This window comes from Ceratotherium simum, chromosome 23 (genome assembly GCF_057802395.1).
Source record: "Ceratotherium simum simum isolate JZ-2026a chromosome 23, ASM5780239v1, whole genome shotgun sequence".
Taxonomy (NCBI): Eukaryota; Metazoa; Chordata; class Mammalia; order Perissodactyla; family Rhinocerotidae; genus Ceratotherium; species Ceratotherium simum.
The window spans coordinates 3,604,851-3,627,402 of record NC_141922.1 but is presented as its reverse complement, the minus strand read 5'-3'; the positions used below and the strand labels follow the sequence as shown (position 1 = coordinate 3,627,402).

General features: G+C 48.1%; 1 protein-coding gene across 1 annotated transcript in view; it reads left to right on the top strand.

The window, feature by feature from the left end:
* Positions 1–22,552, top strand: part of DENND3 (DENN domain containing 3) — a 62,843-nt gene that overhangs the window by 6,372 nt on the left and 33,919 nt on the right. Inside the window, exons 2-10 of the mRNA XM_087447399.1 lie at positions 730–1,006; positions 1,902–2,017; positions 3,137–3,279; positions 6,039–6,150; positions 10,973–11,092; positions 11,435–11,653; positions 15,948–16,063; positions 19,689–19,844; positions 21,362–21,458. Coding sequence (XP_087303525.1) covers positions 730–1,006; positions 1,902–2,017; positions 3,137–3,279; positions 6,039–6,150; positions 10,973–11,092; positions 11,435–11,653; positions 15,948–16,063; positions 19,689–19,844; positions 21,362–21,458 — 1,356 coding nt within the window. The remainder of the gene's footprint in view (positions 1–729; positions 1,007–1,901; positions 2,018–3,136; positions 3,280–6,038; positions 6,151–10,972; positions 11,093–11,434; positions 11,654–15,947; positions 16,064–19,688; positions 19,845–21,361; positions 21,459–22,552) is intronic.

Here is a 22,552-nt window from a genome sequence, read left to right as displayed (position 1 = left end):
GAATTCGAGCTAAATGACCCCCTTTATAGATGGACCATTTGGTCGACGGAGGAAGGAAGTGTCTGTTCACTCTGTATCCATCAGTGCGTTTTCCTCTCTCTTCTCTCCATCTTCCCAGATCAGTGGTGACAGAGCTAATGTGCATCATGGCCCAGCTGGAGCGGAGGGCACAGTGTTGGGAAACTTGTTTGTATAGGATTTACAATATACAGAGCCCTCACCACACTTGCCCTCCCCACCACCTGTGTCACGGGACGTGGGGGCTTCCTGGGGACCCAAGGGGGCTGTGTCCATCTCCTGTATTCCTTGCACTCACCCGTTGAAAGGGAGGCTCAGAGGGCCCGAGTAATTTGCTTCTGTAGTTCGAGACAGAGCCGGGATTTGAACTCAGGTCTGTCCATCCTGGTACCTATGGGGCTCTGAACTGCAGGGCTTTGTGCCGAGGGGGCCGGTTGTTGCTCTCCGTGTTAACAGCTGAAGAACCAGCCTCAGGGAGGTTATGTGACTTGCCTGAAAGACGGGCAAGTTGTTCCTAAAAGTGACTTCCGAGGCGCTCCTTACTGCCTGAGCCGCTGGTGGGAGAAGCCATCACAAGACAATGCAAAACACGTGTTGTGTCTGTGGGTCTGCAGGGGAGACAAAGAAAACGAAGCGTAGATACTTGGATGGAAGGCAGAACAGAGCAAGAGCCGACACCCTTGCGGTAACTCTTATTTCTGCCTGTTTTAGGTTGCCCAGCAGAAGGGAGTCAGAAGGCTTCCGTCTCTCGATCCGGAGGTGCTGTCCGTTTTTGTGCCTCCTTTTGTCAGTAGGGAGGACAGTCAGATGGCTGGTGCCAACTGCACGCTTCTAAGCAAAACCAGAAGGCGCTCCCTCAGAAAGAAGAGAGAGAAGCCCAAACCAGAACCCAGAGGCCTGCCGGGTGGCCCTAGAGAACCGGATTCTGAGGACGTTAGTATCCCCAACGGCGTGGACCTGCTCGCCCTGCCTCAGCTGTGTTTCCCAGGTATCCTGTGCCCGCGGACGGAGCGTGGCGGCCCGTGCTTTCTAGCCACACCAATGATCTGTTTCTAGAAATCAGCTCACTCAAGAAAGTGGGACTAGGGGCAGAGCTGGGGACCCCTCACTGTGTCTTGTGTCATATCTCAGGATTGAGTTTTCTTAATCTTGGGAGTTTCAAAGCTAAAAGGAAGCTTAGATCAGTTAGCGCAGTCCTCATTTTTTGGAAAACTGAGTCCCAGAGGAGAGGCTACACGGTTTGTATGTGGTGCTTTCAAAGGATTTTCAGCTTTGATGTAAAGTCTAGTCTTAAAGAGGCCTGGCAGGTAGGTTAACACTATGTCCACTTAGCCTGTGGTGGTTCCACCCCAGTATGCTCCCGTCTGCCCCCCGCCTCGTTTTCTGGGTCCCTAGGACACAGGCTTGCGTTTTTCCCCCAAACTGGCCAGTTCCTGGAAACAGCAGGCGTGTGTTTCTGGGCTTCGTTTTTTTGCTGGTCTTGGAGAAATGTTAAAGTGGCTGGTGTCGAAAACTCAGACTAAGGACTTGACGTAATTACCTGTCTGATAGGTTCCATCATGAAATTGATGCTGTTTGCTGGTCTCAGGGATTATAAACCGGGATGGGCTGGGACACCCCCTTCCCCTGTGTGCCCAGGAGACAGCCATTGCCTCAGGACGCCCTGAGGGGTTTATCTGGTTGTCCCCGTGTTCCTTCACACATTCTTCAGAGCACAGAGGGCTGGCAAAGGAATTGCTGTCCTAGGGGGAGGGGGATGCAGCGATTGAGTGAGGTGGAGCTGGGCATGATCTGTTCTCGTGAAAGTTGGCTCCCGGATAGCCCAGGCCTTAAGGTGGATGCTGTGTGGCCGTCATGAGGTTTCCTTCTTTTTCCATCCACAGGGGGCGTGTGCGTGGCCTCTGAACCGAAGGAGGATTGTGTACACTTTCTGGTGCTGACTGATGTCTGTGGGAACAGGACCTACGGTGTGGTTGCCCAGTACTACCGACCTCTGCACGTACGTGACCCCCGTGACTGCCCTCTGGAGTTGGGTTTAGATATTTTTAAATTGTGATCAAATACACGTAACAGTCACCATTTTAACCATTTTCAAGTGAACGATTCAGTGGCATTTAGTGCATTCACAACGTTGTACAGCCACCCATTACTGTCTAGTTCCAAAACATGTCCATCACCCCAAAAGGAAACCCCGTCCCGTCAGCAGTCACTCTCCAGTGCCCCGCCACCAGTCATCCCCTTTCTGCTTCTATGGATTTGCCTATTCCGGCCATTTCATGTGAGTGGAATCATACAAGGTGTGTCCGTTTGTGTCTGGCTTCTTTCACTCAGTATAATGTTGTCAGAGTTCATCCATGTTGGAGCTTGTGTCAGTGCTTCATTCCTTTTTATGGCAGAGTAATATTCCACAGTGTGTATAAACCACGTTCTGTTTATGCATTCCTCAGCTGATGGACATTCAGATTGTTTCCACCTCTCGCGTATGAAAGGTGCCTGGGTTTAGGTTTTGAGGGCACAATGCAGTCATGACACATTTGGGGAGTGTTTTCTGGGCAGGGCTGCTGTGTGTGAACCAGCTGGCCCTGGAGGAGCTTGTAGGGGAAATGAGGGACCTGAAGGTGCAGAGTGATCAGCTGCCTACTTCCAAAGGGTTTCCAGAAGCAAAAGGTGACCCGGTGGACTTGGTTTTCATGCCCTGGTGCTTCATCGAGGGAAGTCAGTGACTCCCACACGGCAGAGGGAAGCGGCTGCCTGGATGATTCTCTCCCCTCTGCCCTCAGAGGCTGGGGCAGTTGTTTTTAGTTTTTGGTAAAAGTCTCCTTACATACATTACTCTAAGTGTGGGGAGGCATGAGATGTAACCAGATGGGCTCTGCCCCTCTTGCTTGTGAAGTACGAGGGGCTCGCCCAAATGCCCCTAGGAATGTGCAGGAGCACAGCTCGCTGCTCTACACTCTGAATGCACAGAGTTCTGCCTGGGTTGTCTTCCACGACGTGCTGAGAGCAGCACAGGGAGGTCCACTGCGCAGCCATACGTGCAGGCTGTTGTCTCTGGGACAGTGGTGACACTGGGGGGCCAGAGTCGGGAGGTGACATGTCACTGTTGCTTTTTCTCTAGGATGAGTACTGTTTCTACAACGGCAAAGCACACTGGGAGTCGTCCAGGCTGTCCGTGGGCGCAGCTGGCTGCTTCGTGCCGTTCGCGGTGTGTGTGGTCTCCAGGTTCCCCTATTACAACGCCCTCAAGGACTGCCTGTCCTGGTGAGCCGCCCCCGTGCTCCCCCCTGACTGTAACGCCTCCGCCTAAAACTGATGAGCATTCGCGGGTTCAGGTTTGGCCACAGGAGCTCTTGTGAAAACCCAGATTCTTCTGGAAAGGATAACATATGGGAACGGTATGACAGAAAAAGGAAGATAAAGCCAAACTAGTGGAAGTAAAATTAGTACAGAGGATTTCATTTTTGTTTTTCTAAAGATACATATATTAGGAAAAACTTTTTCTGGCTGTCTGAGAAAATCAGGAGGCTGCTATTAGTTCTGATGAGCTTTATTAACATTTTAAAAATGACCTCTTTTGGGTAGAGTCTGTAATTGTCTTAATGCTGATATTGAGTAGAAAGCCTGAGGATGTAGAGAATTTTTGAAAAATCAGGAGAGCATTGCTTTGAACCTGATCGACTCCCGTTGTCAGGGGATGTGAATGTCACGTGTGGAGGCCCCAGTGCAGCCTCGGTTCCGTCCCACTGGGCATGCAGGCACTGTGGCACCACTGTCTTTTGATTCTCCCTAAGTTATATTCTTAGAATTTGTTGTTGTTTGATTGCAGACTGAGAAAAATGCAGTTGACAAGGGTTCTTTTTATGTTATACTACTGAAGAACAATCCATGGCAATCTCCTCTGAGTTTCTCGTCAAGGACAGTCATTTCAGACTGACGCCTTGATCAGAGGGATGTGCAGATCGACGTGTTGCCCGAGCAGGAATCCTTACTGTTCAAACTAACGACCTTCGTGATTCAAATTCCAGCATGTTAATGTTTTATTTTTTAAAACAAGGCTGGTCTTTGGACATAGCCTGCATTTGACTGCCATAGACATAAAATATCCCGTAGAACAGAGAGCTGACTTTGTTTTATTCAACGAGTAAATTGAGTGAATAAATAGTGAATTGAGCGTATGCGCGTTTATTCAGCTTATGTCTGCCAGGGCACAGAAAGCAATAGGATATAAATTAGGACGTGGTGCCATTGTATGTATTAACTGAGAATCTTCAATACTTGAAGGAAAACAGCTTTTTAAACTAGTCTTCGGTTTCCTCCTCTGTAGAATGGGGTGGTTATTCCCACCTTTTATTAAATGGAGCAAATGGGTGAGACCAAACAGCATGAGGCAGCGCCTGGCCCGCCCTCCCAGCTTTGTGACGCGTGTTTACTCAGCAGTCGACCTTCTGTAGTGTGATTGGTGACAGACGTCTTCCTGCTAGACTTTAATGCAAACTCCTGCTAGAGTTTAATGCAAACGTGTATTTGACTTGAAAAGGGTGTTCATTGTTCGTGTTTCTCGAGTTTTCTCTGTCTCTTTTAGTGGTCATTGCTAAATGATCAGAACTAGAAAATATAGCTAGAGAAGAACAAGTGACAGAAATTCCAAAGGCAGTATATAAACATGACTTTATATATTTTTTAAAATCTGTTTTTCTGCTGTAGTTATACTGTGTAAACCATGCCTCCATGTGGACAAAATTTGGGAGAAAATAGATTGAGCTGTGTTTGGGGAATGAGATTATGGGCAGTTTTTGTTCTTTGAAACTTCACCTTAATGCTTTTATATATTTAGAATAAATACAAATATGGAGGAATATTGAATTATCTCCAAATCCTGACACTGGCTCCATGAATAATTATGTGTTATTTAAAGTTAAAACATCAGCGCGTTGGTTGCCAGGCATGTCGAAGCATGCATCTCGTGCTGTGGTGGGGGTGTCGTCAGGGGAGGAGGAAAGGCGGGGTGTCCTGAGGCAGCCTCTGTGACAGCTTGATCAGGTGGGACCCCACTGGGCCTTCTCTGGGTTCCACGGCCACCTCTGGGCTGGCATAGTGGCGCGTCCTCCCTCATGTGGTTCCCTAGCTGGGCTCATCCTCCCTCCCATCAGGACCCCCTCCTGAGGGCTGAGCTGCTTCTCTTTGACCTCCAGGGTCACTGGCCCCGGGGCCAGCCCAGGGCCTGCCACGTAGCAAATCGTCAGAAGTTATTTGTCGAGTGAATGAATACAGCGAATGAGTGAACAAATGAGTTTGTCTATTACAACACACATTAGACTGTCCGTCTTTGTAATTTTTAGGAAAAAATTACATTTTTCCATTTTATCCATTTTATGCATGCGTCCACATTAATGTATACTTTCACATTTAAAGTTCTAAAAGACATAAAATAAAACCCACCCATTTTGAGTATACAGCTGGCTGTTTTGCCAAATGTGAACACCCAGGTAACCACCACCGCAATTAAGACATAGATCATTTTCATCACCTCCAAAAGTTGACGCCCCTTTATGGTCAATTCTGTCCCTCTGCCCCCAGGCAGCCACTTACCCATTGTATTTGTAAATCATAGACTTCACAAGTCAGAATGCATTTTGGAAACAAACTTTCTCAACCACTTTCCTTGGAGATGTTTACTCCTTACTGAAGTGTGACACACATACAGAAAAATGCACACGTTCCAGTGACTTTTTACAAACTGAACGACACTCATGTAACCAGCACCCAGATCAAGAAACAGAACACGGCCAGCGTCCGCCCTCCCAAGCCCCCAAACTCTCTTTGTGCCCCCTTCCAGGCGCTTCCACCACCTAGGGAAGCCACGCTCCTGTAGTCTAATACCTACGTTGTTCCCTGTTTATGAAGAGTCCTAGAATTGCTGATGCGGACCCTGACAGAGAGCTCAACTGTGATTGGAAATGCTAAGGATGAAAATGGGTTCTCGTATTTGTGATTTTGATTCTTATTTTTTTTTATTTCAGTTTATTGACTCATCTGAAGCTCTGTAAAGATTTTGAAGTTGACAACCACATAAAAGATTTTGCTGCAAAACTATCTTTAATACCAAGCCCACCGCCCGGACCTCTCCATTTGGTAATTGAATCTGGAATTATCTTATGTTTTTCCTTTGCAAATAGTAAAAATAATATGATAAAGATGGTTAAAATGTTTCAAATGATTTCTTTAGTTCTAGCTGTGTTTAAATTATGCTTCTTCAGTTCCTTACAGAAGCATTTTATACCCTATTGCTAAAGATCGAAAAATTAGAAGTAAATTAGAAATTTATTTTTTAGGGCCGGCCCCGTGGCTTAGCGGTTAAGTGTGCGTGCGCCGCTGCTGGCGGCCTGGGTTCGGATCCCAGGCACGCACCGCTGCACCACTTCTCCGGCCATGCTGAGGCCGCGTCCCACATACAGCAGCTGGAAGGATGTGCAACTATGACACACAACTATCTACTGGGGCTTTGGGGAAAAAAAAAAAAAGGAGGAGGATTGGCAATAGACGTTAGCTCAGAGCCGGTCTTCCTCAGCAAAAAGAGGAGGATTAGCATGGATGTTAGCTCAGGGCTGATCTTCCTCACAAAAAAAACAAAAAAAAAAAATTATTTTCTAAAAATTTAGAAATAAAATTTTGTTTTAAAGTCAAATATTTATGCTTGAGTTTTGCTCAGTGGCTCATGATAAATAGATATTGAGCTAGTAATAGGAATCTTTAGTAGTTAACATGTTACTTCATTACTTGCTGTGCAGAAAACACTAAAATTTACTTAAATTACAAATTTCACTTTTGTTTGTCTAGAATATTGAGTATTTAATTTGTTAATGTTTTCTCCTGTCAGATGTGATTAATGAAAAGTAACTGGTTTTATTTTGTTTGTTATTCACAGTAGCACTGTGTTATTTAATTAATAGACAAGCATTTCCCAAACTAGGTTCCATGGAACACTAGTTCTGAGATGTTATTGGCTATTTCATGACACAAGGGTTTCAGTGTCTGGGGAAGTAGGAGAAAGGCAGACCACATTCCTCTTTTGTTGAGTAACACATTAGACAGCCAAGCTATGTGATGAAACCAGTTCGACTCAGCGTTTTCCAAGCTAATTTAACCATAAGGTGCTTCCTTTTTTAAAAACAGACGCCTCTTAAATAAACATCTTGAAAGGTATAGTAAATGTCAAGTCAATTTCACCCTGATAGTCCCTTCTGGAAGATTATACATATAAATCTTGGTTTTCTACATTTTGATTATTATTGACAGTTGAAAAATTCATTTTATTTATCAGGAGACAGGTGGTGATGAACTTCAAATGTGTATATTTAATATTACCCTAAACCCAGCAGTCTGCTGGGGGAAAATCCCGCCAGTGCATTCCAGAGACAGAGCAGCTGTCTGTCTACCTTGGTTCCACTCCCAGAAACCTGGGAGGGAACATTGATTGGGTACTTGTTTTGTGCAAGGCACTCATCTTGATTGTGTGGATAATTGGTATTTTTTTGTTGTGCAGTGAAATCATCAAAGTTTATGTTCTTGTTCTGTAAACTCAACAAGTAGTCATTGAGGACCTGCTTCAGCAGTGAACAAAACTCTGAGTTGAGAACAGTTTTAGGGTTAACTGTAGTTTCCTGTGTTCTACCTTTGAACATATGGAATGTATACACAGTACCGATTTTCTGTACCTTAGACTCTTGGATTAATTAATATTTGGTCCCTCCATTTCTACCACCCCCAGTGAGAAGGTTACTGGGCGTTGTTCGTGACACCTCTTCATCCACTCATTCACTCTGTCACCCCTGACCAGCCAGCCTCCAACCTTTCTTTCCAGTTTGCCCGCTTCTACTGCCACCACCCTATCCTGGGCCTCTAGCTTCTCCCACCTACACAACTTGAGGAACCACTGGTCTGTCCACTTCCATTCTGGACCTTCGTCCAGTTTATCCTTTGCACAGTGGCTGGAGAGATCATTAAAATCTGTAAATTGGACCCCACGGTGGTTTCTCTCTGTGTGCCTGCACCAGTCCTGCATCCCTGGCCCCTGTGTCGCTGTCCAGCTCTGTCTTAGGTCACTCACCCCTTTTCTCACTGTTCCCCAGCTACACTGGACTTCCGTCAGTCCCTCGAAGGTGCTGCCACAGGGCTCTTGCACCAGCTGTTCCCGGAAGTACCACTCTCTCCACTTTCTCATGGCCAGTTCCTGCTCATCTCTCAGGTCATGGCTCAGATGTCAGTTCTGAGCTGTCTCCCACCCCATCTCTCTCACGGTACCCAGCTTTCTTCCTGCAGAGCTCAGCACAGTCTGCAATTAGGGCTTGTGTGCGTGTGTTTTTTATTTAATGTCTGTCTTCCGCATCTGACTCTGAGCTGCATGAGGACAGAGGCCACGTTCAGAACTGCGTGTCCAGGGCTTACTGCCATGCCCGGCACTAGCTGCTCCACAGATCACTGTTGAGTGAATGAATAAAGAATGAACCGTGTTTCAGTATTAGCCAGTAGTGTTCCTTAAATCAGATCTGCATCTTGGGTCTCATGCATTAGTCTGAATGAGCTGAGTTAGTTTGGGTCAAGCTTGTCACTGTGATCCTCCATTAACAACTCTAATTAGCTACTGGGTCCAAGTTGATACAATGGTCATCATCTGTTTCAGGGAATGTCATATAATAGTGGCTGTTCATTCTTTTGAAGAAATCTGAGAGGTCGATTTAGGCCAATTTCATTTGATATAGGAGCCAATTCAGCAGTATCTTCCAGAATCCACTGCAAACTAATGTCACTTTAGAGCCTGTCATAGATAGCAGTCCTGGGCTGCAGTTCTTGTGTTTTGAATGGTGTGTGTGTGTGCTGGGCTGCAGTTTCCGTTACTTCTGGGCAGGGTCGTCTCTGATCTATGCTGACAGGAGAAGGTAGGAGGCCCAAGCCCAGGAGTGAGGAGGTGAGGAGGACCCAGCCTAGTCCGCATCCAGGTTCAGCACTCTTGCAAAGTGCTGGAGCACCAGCCCGAGCAGAGCAAATACGTTAGGAGCACCCCACGTCCCTCGGCCCGCTCTGCTTTTTCTCTGCCCACTAGTGGGTCTGATTTTACTTGCTTTTCAAGTCCTGGGCACAATTGCGTGTGCACAACGAAACATGTATCTTTTTCCTCTTACTCTACCTGAGTCACTTTCTGTGTTGCTTTGTACGTGAAACCTATTATTTTTCTGGGGCTCCAATCAAGTTGAAATTTGGAAAGTATTTACCTAAAATCTCTCTCCCTCCTCAGTTTCTTCATCTGTAAAGTGGGTAGAATAACAGACACCCCCCCCACCCCCGAGGGTGTGAGTCTTCCGTGCTGTAAAATTGCTGTCACTGCACCTGAGAGGTCCCAGGGGCTGAACAACGTCCCTGATAGAATGACCAGCGCATGCATCTGGTTTTTATCTTTAATTGAGTGGCTGGTTGACACATTCATCTTTTGAAATGTTGAGGAGAATTTTTCATATAAATTTTACAATTATTAATAATACATCACAACTTGGAGTATTTAACACTGCTTTATTTTATTTTGTTTTAAGTAAAAAGGAGGTTACTGGTCACATAAGTCAATCTGCTATGTTTGTGTGTGTGTGTGTGTGAGGAAGATTGGCCCTGAGCTAACATCGGTTGCCAATCCTCCTCTTCTTTTTGCTGAGGAAGATTAACGCTAAGCTAACATCCGTGCCCATCTTCCTCTATTTTATATGTGGGATGCTGCCATACATGGCTTGATGAGCAGTGCGTAGGTCCGCGCCCAGGATTTGAACCTGCCAACCCCTCGGGCGCCGAAGTGGAGTGTGCGAACTTAACCACTACGCCAGCGGGCCGGCCCCTGCTGTGTGTTAATGTGTCTTGCTTCTGTAGACAAACTGGGAGCAAGAAAGCAAAGAGGCCCCAAGTGTTGTTATGGTGCACGGGCAAACGTCCTGGCTATCAGAAATTACAGTCCTTTCTTGTTTTCAGGGTTTTTTGTTCGTTTTTTTTTTTTTTTTTGAGTGAAATATACTTAGAATAGTGGCTAAGGTGACTGTAAGAAAGTATGAATAATGCATATTTTATTCTGTGGCCTTTTTTCTCAACCACATACTCTGCTTCTCTCGATTTCCCTCCTCCCACGTTTTCCCTTGAGGAAGCCTCTCCAGTGTCAGTGCTGACTATTCTTTCCTCTCTGTTTCTCCAGTGCTGTTCTTGTACTCAGAGCGTTCCCTCCGCTCATTTAAAGGGGTCTCAGGGCCGGGGCAGGCCTCCTGTGTGGCTCACACCTTGGGGTGTGAACTTGCCGTGCCTGGCTCCATCTCCCCGGGCAGTCTGTGGGCCTCTTAAGTGGAGGGGACCAAATCTTCCTCCTTCCTGTCCACGCCGACCTTTCACACGATAGGCATTCTGTGAACGTAGAGCTGGAATTGAAGTCTTATTTTAAAATAATAATATTTTGAAAAATAAAGTGTCTTAAAATTTTTTTGAAGTATATGTCTTTAAGGAGCCTTGACTATTAAGTTGAAAATACTAAGAGAATACATAATATGTAGTAACTCAGAATAATGTATAATAGCTAAGAATAATTTAGACATGTTTGATTTAGTTTGTTTGATTTGTGCTAACTGGGACAGATATCTGAGTGGCAGTTTATCTTTGTTTTGTCAATGAACAGTTTGCTAATTAATGAAAGAGTTTAAAGGAAGTTTGGCTGAAAAAGGCATTAAGTACCCACTTTATGTATGAACGGTTATCATAGTTCTGTATCTCTCTAGACTGTTTTGTTATTCTGTGACGTAGAAGGTGACAGCGTGAGTCTTCAAAAATGTTTCCTAACTCAGATGCTTTCTGCACCGAAATAGTGAATTTTAGTGCATTTCAGCCTCTGCTGGGAGCAGCTCTCTCAACTAATTATGGAAATTCGTCGTCACAGATATTTAACATGAAACCACTACAGATTGTGTTCCCCTCACGAGCGGACCCCGAAAGCCTAGTCATCGACCTGGACCTTCACCTGCCCTTGCTGTGCTTCAGACCTGAGAAGGTGCTGCAGGTATGTGTCCTTGCAGACCTGAGCGCGTCTGTGCTAATCGGCTTCACGGGGCGTTAAAACTGCAGTTGTATCAGAGCTGATTAAGTACAAGTGTGTTCCACAGCGCACAGCACCAGTGTACCTGAAATTTTTTTTTTTGTTGCTTAAAACCAACGTTCACTACAGTGCACGCTGTTTGCAAATAGCATTTTTGCGGGGTCAGAGTGGCTTTTGTTTTGACAAATGGAGCAGGAAACCAGGGTAAACTGCACTCCATCCGGTTTTGTTGGGCGGTGTATTTACGGTGTTTGAAGTTGACTGTGCCCGGTTGGGAGCGTGACACGGTATTGTCGGTTCCCCCAGATCCTGACCTGCCTTCTCACGGAGCAGCGGATCGTGTTCTTCTCCTCCAACTGGGCTCTGCTGACGCTTGTCGCTGAGTGCTTCATGGCCTACCTCCACCCCCTGCAGTGGCAGCACACGTTCGTGCCCATCCTGTCGGGCCAGATGCTGGATTTTGTCATGGCTCCCACATCCTTTCTCATGGGCTGCCACCTCGACCACTTTGCAGAAGTCAGCAAGGTTAGGTGTCGACCATTTGATTGATTGATTGATTGAAATATGTTTCCCTGGTATGTTTATTTTCCCACTGTACTCGTTTTGTACTGCCGTGTAAGACATTCCCAGAAACTTAGTGGCTTAAAACAACACTCGTTTATCATCTCAGTAAATGAAAATGTTGGCCAGGCTCGGGGCAAGAATCCACTTTCACGCTCATTTAGGTTTTAGAATCTAATTCCCTATGGCTGTAGATGTGAGGTCCCTGTTTCCTTACTGGCTGCTAGCTGGGGTCTGCTCTCTGCTCCTAGAGGCTGTGCCCACATTTTTTCTCACGTGGCCAGAGGTGGCACGTTGAATCACCCTTGTGCTTCAAATCTCTCTGGCTTCCTCTTCTGCCACTAGCCAGAGAAAGTTCTCTGCTTTTAAGGGCTCATGTGGTTACGTTAGACCTACCTGGATGATCTCCCTCTTTTAAGAGCAACTGTGCCATGTGACACAACATAATCATGGGGGTGACACCTCATCTCGTTCACAGAGTCCAGGGACTAGGGGGTGTGGAATCTTGGGAGGCTGTTTTTAGATTTCTGCTACCATTCTCACTTTTTGATATGACTATTTTGTTTTTTTAATTTATTTTTTTGAGGTCACGTTGGTTTATAACATTATGTAACTTTCAGGTGTACATCATTGTTTTGACTGGTATAGACTGCATTGTGGTCACCACCAAAAGTCCACTTGCCATCCGTCACTGTACACTATGCCTCTTACCCCTTTCACCCTCCCCCACCCCCTTCCCCTCTGGTAACCACCAATCTGTTCTCTGTATCTGTGTGTTTGTTTATCTTCCACATGAGTGAAGTCATACAATAATTGTCTTTCTCCAACTGACTTACTTTGCTTAGCATAAAATCCTCAAGGTCCATCCGTGTTGTCACAAATGGCACCATTTTGTCTTTCTTTATGGCTGAGTAGTATTCCATTGTGTATATACCACATCTTCTGTATCCATTCATCTGTTGATGGGCACTTAGGTTGCTTCCAAGTCTTGGCTATTGTGAATGATGCCGCAATGAACATAAGGGTGCATACATCTTTTCAAAGTAGTGTTTTCACATTCTTTGGAGAGGATGTGGAGAAAAGGGAACCCTCATACACTGCTGGTGGGCATGTAACTTGGTGCAGCCACTATGGAAAACAGTATGGAGATTTCTCAAAAAATTAAAAATAGAAATACCATATGATCCAGCTACTCCACTTCTGGGTATTTATCGATCATTTGATTTAGAACAATAAAATTCTTGTGAGCCCATTGTGATGACTAATGGGAAGTTGCTTTGAAAGTGCCCTGAAGTGAGGGCCAGGCACACTGGGCCACAGAGAGATCGCGATCACTTCCGTCATTAAGCTCTTGTGCTGTGGGCGCCACACACTCATGGTGTGCTGTCTCGTTTGTCCTTGCACCATCCCCCTGCGGACCTCGGGGCGTGTTCAAGGCCACGGCGTTCTGAGTGCCTTATGTCACTTCTCAATCTACTGCACGGTAGCTCACGTGGCTCCTCGTGGATTTTTCAGTGAGGAGAGTGCAGGGTTAGAGTCGTCGGTACCCGATTTTAAGTCTAAACTCTGCGGCTTACTAGTTCTGTGACCTTGAGTGAGTCACTTGCCTTTGCTAAGCCTCAGTTTCCTCGTCTGTGAAGTGGGGCAAGGACACGTCCTCAGGGACAGGGTTCTGGCTCAGGAATAGCCCGCACCCCACCCAGCTCCCTGCACATGACTGGGGCTTGGTAGACGGTAGCCGCCATTGTTATTGCTCCATATTTTCCTTTTTTTGGTGAAGCTTCTGTTGTTCACTGATACCGTGGACCTAGAAAGTGCCCGTACATGCAGTGTGCGGCTCAGTGTCCGTGGGGTTCCTGGGCCTTACTGAATTCAGTGGCCGTTTGCTCGCTGTGTGGCTGACCTGTGACAGGGTGTTGAACTCTTTGGTGTCCCAGTCACACAAGGCCAGTGTGCATGCTGATCTCGTTGTTATGGTGGGGATCCAAGGAGTCAGTGCAACGGTGCCTGCATACAGCAGGTGCTCAGTCAGTGGTAGCTGTTTTCACTGTTGACTGGAGATGGCATACATTTGGCTGGTGAGCTAACATCATGGGTTTGTGATAAATACGGTGATGTTGCCAGTAGGCAGAATGGGTTTGGTTTTTAAAACAGCTTCACTCAGATACAATTTATATCCCACAAAGTTTGTCAGATTAAAATGTACAAGTCAGTGGCTTTTAGTAACTTTATAGAGTAGTGCCAACTAATTTTAGAACACATTTTCATCACCCCACAAAGAAGCCCTGAGTGCATTAGCAGTCACCCTCGTTCTGCCCTACTGCAGCCCCTGGCAGCCATTATCTACCTTCTGTCTCTATGGATTTGCCTGGTCCGTATATGTGGATTTATGTAAATGGAGTCATCCAGTATATGGTCTTTTGTGTCTGGCTTCTTTCACTCAGCATAACATTTTTTGAGGTTCATCCATGTTGTAGTGTGTAGCAGGGCTTTATTTTTATGGATGAATTGGATTCCATTGTGTGACTATACCACGGTTTGTTTATCTGTTCTTCAGTTGATGGACTTTTGAGTTTTTTCTGCCTTTTGACTTTTATGAGTAATGTGCTGTGAACATTCACTTTCAAGTTTGTGTGTGGACATGTGTTTTCATTTACCTTGGGTAGGTTCCTAGGAGTGGAATGGCTGGGTCAGACGGTAACTCTGTTTAACCACTTGAGGAATGGCCAGACTGTTTTCTGCGGTTGCTGCACCATTTACATTCCCACTCACCTCGTAGGAGAGTTTCGGTCTCGCCACCTCCTTGCCAGCACTTGTTGTTATCTATCTTTTTGATGCTAGCCATCCTGGTGGGTGTCAAGTGGGATCTTATTGTGGTTTCGATGTGCAGTTCCCCGGTGACTGATGATGTTGAGCACCTTTTCGTGTGCTTAGTGGCAGTTGGTACAGGGTAGGTTTTCATTTAACTGTTTATTTTGAAAATTTGTAAGTGGGCACCAAAACAGAGAGAGGAGTAGAATGGATGCCGTGTACGCCTCTGGCTTCAGCAGTCGTCTGGTGCGGCCCCGCTGCCCTATTTTTCCCTGGAGCGTTTTAGAGCAAATCTGGGAAGGCAGTAGGCGCTGTGCCGGGCCAAGGGCCCCTCCTGGGGAGGAGCCGGGTGTCTCTGTGTTCTTGCCAAAGCGAGTGACTCACCAGAGGACAAACACACTTTGGGAAAAGGCCATTCAGACCTTCATGGAAGGAAGGGAAAAACGTCACTCAGTCCGCCTTGCAAAGGAGAAAAAAAGAGGCCATGCTCTGAGGTTTAAAGTTATGTTTCTTTTTTAGTCATTAGGGAAAAAGCATCTTTCAGACCCTGAACGGAAACATTTTGGCGTGTTTACTCAACAATTCCAGTCAGCAGTCATGGAGGAACGCCTTTTAGTGATTTACCTATTCTGGAAGATTTCGGGTCTTCCCTGAAAGTGCTTTGGGGTTTGGATGTTGTTGTCGGCGGTGCTGGGGGCTCGGAAGCGCTCCTGTAGCTCATCCGCACCATGACGTGCAGATGTGCGGCATTAATGCTTGCAGAGGGTGAGGCTGTTCACCCGCCGGGTTGGTACTTTGTACGTTTGCCCTGAAGACTTGGTCTGTGCAGAGTTCATGTGAGGTCAGAGCCGGTGTGAAAGCTGGGGAGGGGGGACCTTCTGAGAGATTCGCCGTCACATCCTGGGGACTGTTGAATTGCAGAACTCTAATGCACGCGTGACTCATTTATTTGTGTATTTTGCTGCAGATAAGACTTTCCAAGTAAGCCATATACATATTTCAAAAATTCTAAGTGTGTGTGGTCACCGAGCCCAGGACTCCACCCACACTCCGGTTCTGGGTGGCAGAGGGAGGGCTGGCTGGGCAGCTAAACCAACACATTGGGTGTTGAACGTCAGTGTTGCTCTCATTGGTTCTGGAATGTTCTCTCCAGGCTCCTTGAAGTAGTACAAGCAGTGTTTGTTTGTACAAGGGTAGGTGAGAGCCTGAAACATGTATTGGAATCTTCGCTCAAAGACAGAGGCACATTGAATCAAATTTAGCTCGTTGACATAACTCCTGGTATATACCGCTTTTTTTGGTAGAGGTAATATAAGGCCCTGTGTACACATTAAATAGGGTAATTTAATTAATGATGACATGTAGTGAATGCAAAATGTGTGTTTTTGTTTTCAAAGATGTATACAGATTCAGAATCTCACGTGAATCTTTACAACTTATTTTATAGGAGGCTGATGGTTTAATTCTGATAAACATCGATAACGGGAGCATCACCTACTCTAGTGACGAGGACATTGACGTCCCCGACATCCCTCTCCTGGCGGCGCAGACGTTTATTCAGAGGTAAAGCTGGGAATAGTGTGTATTTGAAAACATCTCTTTTCAGGTTCCGTGCTTGTCAATTCTGAGTATCTTTTCCAATCTTATATTATTGATAGATGTTTTATATATTTATAGTTTGGAAATTATTTATGAATATTTTAAAATAAAAGTCATTTGTCTTTATTCCGATCTTGCCTAAATAGCCATTGTGGCCCTCCAGTGTCAGGTGACAGTTCACGTCCCTCGGGAAACCTCGCTGACCCTCTCTCCTGTGCCCCAGGGTCCTGTGTCTGTGGTCTTGGAGGTTCCCTCTTGTTCATTTTTCATTCATTCATTCACTCGCTCACTCATTCACTCCCTCGATATGTATCCAGTCCCCATTATAGGCCTCACGTTGGCAGGGCGTGTGTACTGTTGAGCAAAACAGACGTGGCCCTGTCCTGTGGCACTGTTTCATAGCTGTTGATGGTTTTTTCCGTCTCTACTACTAAACGTCATTGGCCTAGATCAGGCATCAGCAAACTTCTTCTAAAAAGGGCCAGATCATAAATATTTTAGGCTTTGCAGGCCCTGCGGCCTCTGTTGTGGTGGGGAGAGGCTTGGCGGGGCCTCTCTCAGCTGTGCTTCTTCTGGGGAGAGTGGATGGGGTGTGATTACTAATTATACCAGGACGAAGGTGCGTCCTGGGGCATCCGGCCATCCTGGGGGGACACACAGGACAGGATGGGGCAGATGCCGGTGGAGCAATGCTGGGGCTCCCTTGGGTTGTTCTGCAGAGCATTTGTTTTTCCTTTGGAATCTAATAAAATGGTAGTGGGAGAGATCCTGCTGTTAGTCCTGGAACCCTGCAGGATGGACTGAGTCAGACCTCGCATGAGACTCAATGAGTGACAGGTGCTGGTGGAGGGGACAGGGAGTCAGCGTAGCAGCTGCTCTGTGGCTTCTTTGCAGGTCGCCTGGCTGTGCTGTGTCTGGGGGAAGCCTGGGATGCAGTTTATGTGAAATCAGTGCTGACTGGTTTCCCCTTTATTTTGTCTGTTTGTTGGGAGGTCAGATGAGGGACGAGCTGGAGCCTGGGAGGAATGGTTTGTGTCTTGGCCTCCTCAACTCGGCTTTTCTCATTTCTTACCTGTGTATTAGTCAGCTCGATCTGCGGTAACAAATACTACTCAAGCAACAGACATTTATTGTCTCCTAGTCCTGGAGGCTGGAAGTCTGAGATCAAGGTGTTGGCAGGGCTGATTCCTCTTGAGGCTTCTCTCCTTGGTGTGTAGACGGCCGTCTCCTCCTTGTGTCCTCACGTGGTCGTCTCTCTGTGCGTGTCTTAGTCCTGAACTCCTCTTATAAGGACACCAGTCAGATTGGATCAGGGCCTCCCCAATGACCTCATTTACCTTAATCACCTCTTTAAAGGCCCTCTCTCCTAATACAGTCACATACTGAGGAACTGGGGGTTAGGACTCTAACATATAAGTTTTGGGGGGCACAATTCAGCCCATAACACTTGGTATCAATTATTCCTTCTACCTGGATGGTTTCTGCAAAATATATGGGAGTGCCACCTTTATCGTTGTTCCTTCCATCTTAAAAACTCTTATGAGGCCCACAGCCAGCCATGTGGACTGTCTGTCCTGCTGTGACTGTGGGCGTGGCATCCACAAGGGCTCTCCCCTGTGGCCAGCCGGCTGGTTTGTGCTCAGGGTTCTGCGGGGAATGTCTCTCTGCGTGAACTTGGAAGGCGAAACCTACATTCCTAATTGTCTGTTTACTTTCTGATAAGCCAAAGCCGCTTTCCCCTGACTCTCTGGGCTGATGTTTGCTAGCATTTGGTGGCGCTGCTCACGTGTTCACTTTGGTAAAGTATCCCCAGTAAGATGGGATTCTCGCCTCTGTCCACGTGTTATTGTTAGAATTCTAGAATATACCCCGAGGGTTGGATTCCAGGACTCCAAAACAGTGGGATGTGATGTGGCTTACAGTCTCACCGTAGGACACTGTGTTTTGTAAATGTGAACTAACCCGTGTGCAGTGGGTGGCACGTGTGTAAAGGCTCTGAGACTGTGAACCTGTCGGTGGCAGTAAGTCTCCCCACGGAGTTTTGGAGTGCCAGTGTGTCCACACGCGGTGTTTGCCCGGGAGGCGCAAGAGGCAGCCGCCCTTCACCCCCGAGATGCCCGCTTCTAGTCACCTCTCTGCCCCGCCACTGTCTTCTTCACCTTGATCAGAAGTGTGTGTTTGCCACATCCTCCCTGCCTCACCTGACCCCCTGAGGGGCGGGAACACAGATCCCCAGCTCTCTCGGGCGGGCGGGCAGCTCAGGGCTGTGCTGGCTGAGTGCCTGGGAGAGAAGGAAGGAGGGCTCCAGGGGCAGGGGACAGCCTGTTCCTGCGAGGGACTGTCCCTGCAGAGAAGACAGGAAGAGGTTGCTGCTGCAGGCAGCACAGTGGAGTTTTTATGCAGGAAAAGTCTGTGCAATTCCTTTCCCCGCCGCGTCCTACATCTACTGGGTGAACGGCCAGCCTGGCGCCCACGAACAGCACCACTGTATTTGCTCACCCTCTGTCTTGGTGGGGTGGTGACCTGAACTGACCAGCTGGGTCAGCCAGGGCTGAGATATCCCATCTCCAGAAGCAGCCTCTCGTCACCTGTGGGGTCAAGCCTGTCCCAGTCCCTGCTGACCAGGGGACCTCGGCTCACCTCCCCAGCCCCCTGCTGGAGACACGCTGGACTCAGCAGGCCCAGCTGCACCTGTGTGGGGCCTTTGGCGGCTGGGTGCTCCCCATCTACTCACGGCCTCTCACCTTTCAGGTCCAAGGCCCTCAGAGAGGTCTTCTCCAGCCACCCAATCTGGCCACTTCCTGGCCATCGCTCTATTTGGATTCCCTGCCCCACGTCCCCGTTACCTCACATTTTGTGGTGCCTTTATGTGGTTTTCTGTTTCTTCCCACCTGAATGTAAGCCCCACACCAGGACTGCCTGTGTCCACCGGCGATCCACGGTGCCTGGCTCATAGTCCGTTTCTGTTGGTTTCCAAAGTCACACCTGAAAGTGCAGCCTTGGGTCGTGTTGGGGAGGCTGGGATCGCGTTTGATGGCGGCTCACGGTTACAGAGATAGCTGTGAGAGCCCTGGGTACCTCCAGACGAGTAAGTGGCTGTCCCCTGGTGCGCCAGGAGCAGTGACACATAGGACATTTGGGGTGTCCGGGCCTCCCCAGGCAGGGGGTGGGGACGAGAAGCTGCCCAGTTGCTGCGCTGTCCCTCCCAGGCAGCCCTGACCCGCCAGTCAAGAGGGGGCCTGAGCTGGAAACCCTTTGGCCGTCCTGGAAGGGGAGCATGTGCCCTCACCAAGCAGAGCATGGGGGCCGGGCTGATTCCGCTTAGATAAAAATGTGCATGGTCCAAAGTCAAGGTCTTCATGAGTTCTGCACTAATTAGCTGTTTATGTTGGGAGGTGAATAAACTCTTCCAGGGATGTGTTTTTAATGACCCCCCCCAAAAGTTACTGACAGGTATTCTCAGCATCCTGAAAGTGTTAACGTACCTGGCGAGAGCAAGCCCCCTTCGGGGCGAGTTCTCCAGTGCCAGTGAGCAGCGGTCACGGAAGGAAGCACGAGCTGTCGTCAGTAGCCTTCTGCTCCTTTCCAGGGTCCAGAGCCTTCAGCTGCATTACGAGTTGGCCCTTGCCCACCTTGGCTCCAGCACAGACCTGAACGAGGGGCGAGACTGCAGGCGGGCCTGGCAGCAGACACTCAACCGCCAGATCCAGCAGATCACCCTGCAGCTGCTCGTCAGCATCTTCAGGTATCAAAAGAACATTTCCAGTGTCTGTGAAGTGTCAGCTCGCAGTTCCGTGATGGCAGCGGCCCCCGAAGCTTGAATGACTGAAATCCGTGATGGAGAAATGAGTGAGGCCCCTGCCCCCTCAGTCTCTCCTGCAGATGACCACCTGTGGATGATTGTGCTGGCAGAGGGTCAGGGTAGGGCCAGGGTGGGGGGCAGACGGATCATTTCGGGAGTGAAGCCCACCCAAAGGAGAGCCGCCAGGCTGGAGCACTCAGGATTTGCCCCCATTGGGAAGTTTTCTTCATTCCTGTAATTATCGTCAAGCTGTCTCTTGCCTGCTGCTGGGAACTAGTACTTGAGCTAGAATATCGGTTCTGTAGACTAGTAAAGTGTGTTTATTTCAGCGTGATATGGTCCAGGGGTTGGGTCGCTATTTGTGGCCTAAATGTGCGGTCATTTAAGGAATGTGGATCAAGTTATTTCTAAAATTATTTCACAACTTTGTGAAGGAGTTATTTTTACTGGAAAAGCCTCTGGGCCTTTTCTCTCTTCCCCTCTTTGTCTGCAGCCTTCTGTCTCTCCTCTCCTCTCTCCCGGGGCCTGGAGCGAGGGAAGGCGGCTGCAGGGACCCTCCATCTGGGTGGGGTCTAGACCAGAGCTTAAAGACGTGACGACACTCTGTGTGATTATTTCAAAACCGGCATGTTAATGGCCATATTATTTTGATGTATATATTTGCATAAAGCAAATAACTTATTAGGAAAAATGGGACCGCGTATTATGAACAGGTTGTAGTATCTCTTTGCTCAAAGCAGTATAATTGGTGTGGTCGTAGATATGTTGTTTTCCTTTTGTTATTTTAAGGTGAAATCTTTCATGAACAAGATTTTTTTTTTTTAACTCTTTGCCAGCTTGGTGAGTTCATGAAAAGCAGAAAATATGATTCCAGATTATTAAATTCTATTTCCCCTAGATGAAATAATATTTTCCCTCCTGATGGAGGGAAAACACTGAACACACTATGTGCTGAATGTGCCCTGTAAGGTTATTGATTCTATTTGTGGAATATTGCTCTAGATCTGGGAGGTCATCTGCTAAAGTCCCCATGGATTTATAGACGAGGAAATGGGGCACAAAGGCGAAGTGGCCTGTGGGGTCAGGCTGACGGCCGGGCTGAGTTAGTACTCAGTCTGGCTGCCCTGCCCCTGTCACCACTCGGAACTCAATTTTACTTGTAGGAACAAGTATTGGTTCTTGCATCTTCCTTTGCATAAGGAACTGGGGGGCTTGAGGGAGGAGACGGGGACCTCCCTCCTGGAGCTGCATGCCAGGTGGCGAGAAAAGCTGTGTGTGAAGGAACGCAACAGCTCGACCACCAGAGGCATCCAGACCGTGTCATTATGGGAGTCAGAGTAATCTGCAGAACAGGGCTTTGCAAAGCGTGTTCTTGTCATGGTGTTTCTGCTTCTAACAGTGCTGTGTTTTTTATGTATTTAAAAATATTTCAACACTTGGACTGTCTTTCTCTTGGTCAGGGAAGTGAAGAATCACTTAAATTATGAACATCGAGTATTTAATAGTGAAGAGTTCCTCAAGACAAGAGCCCCAGGGGACCAGCAGTTTTATAAACAGGTAAGAGGTGTGTGGGGTGTGTATTTGTCTGTGTATGTTCCGTCTTTTTTTCTTCACTGTATTTAAAACATTGTTCAGAATAAGTTTCTCAGCGTCTGTTAATATTTTATTACCTGCATTAGCTTTTCCAAAAGTTTATTTGAGCGTGGTTCCTTCTGATCCGCTGGCCATCTCTTATGTTTTAATCAGCTCTCTAGAGTATAATTTGCATATCACAGAATGCCGTTGTGCTCAGGGAGGAGTGAGGTGAGTGCTGGCAGATGTTTGCACCTGGGCAACCACGTCCTCCGTCTGGATCTAGAGCCTTCTCATCATCCCAAACCATGCCGGTGCCCTTCCCAGTCACCCCCTTCCCAGTCACCCCCTTCCCAGTCACTGCCTCCCCCTTCCCAGTCACCCCCTTCCCGGTCACCCCCTTCCCGGTCACCCCCCTTCCCGGTCACCCCCTTCCCGGTCACCCCCTTCCCGGTCACCCCTTTCCCAGTCACCCCCTTCCCAGTCACTGCCTCCCCCTTCCCGGTCACCCCCTTCCCGGTCACTCCCCTTCCCGGTCACCCCTTCCCGGTCACCCCCCTTCCCGGTCACCCCCGTCCCGGTCACCCCCTTCCCGGTCACCCCCATCCCGGCCACCCCCTTCCCGGTCACCCCGTCCAGGCCACCCCTGTCCAGTCACCCCGTCCAGTCACCCCCTTCCCGGTCACCCCCTTCCCGGTCACCCCGTCCAGGTCACCCCCGTCCAGTCACCCCGTCCAGTCACCCCGTCCCGGTCACCCCCTTCCAGTCACTCCCCTTCCCGGTCACCCCTTCCCGGTCACCCCCTTCCCGGTCACCCCTTCCCAGTCACTGTCTTCCCAGTCACCCCTTCCCAGTCACTGTCTTCCCAGTCACCCCCTTCCCGGTCACCCCCTTCCCAGTCACTGTCTTCCCTTTCCTGGTCACCCCCTTCCGGGTCACCCACCTTCCAGGTCACCCCCTTCCTGGTCACCCCCTTCCCGGTCACTCCCCTTCCCAGTTACCACCTCCCCAGTCACCCCTTCCCCTTCCCAGTCACCCGCTCCCCCTTCCCAGTTACCCACACCCCTTCCCAGTCACCC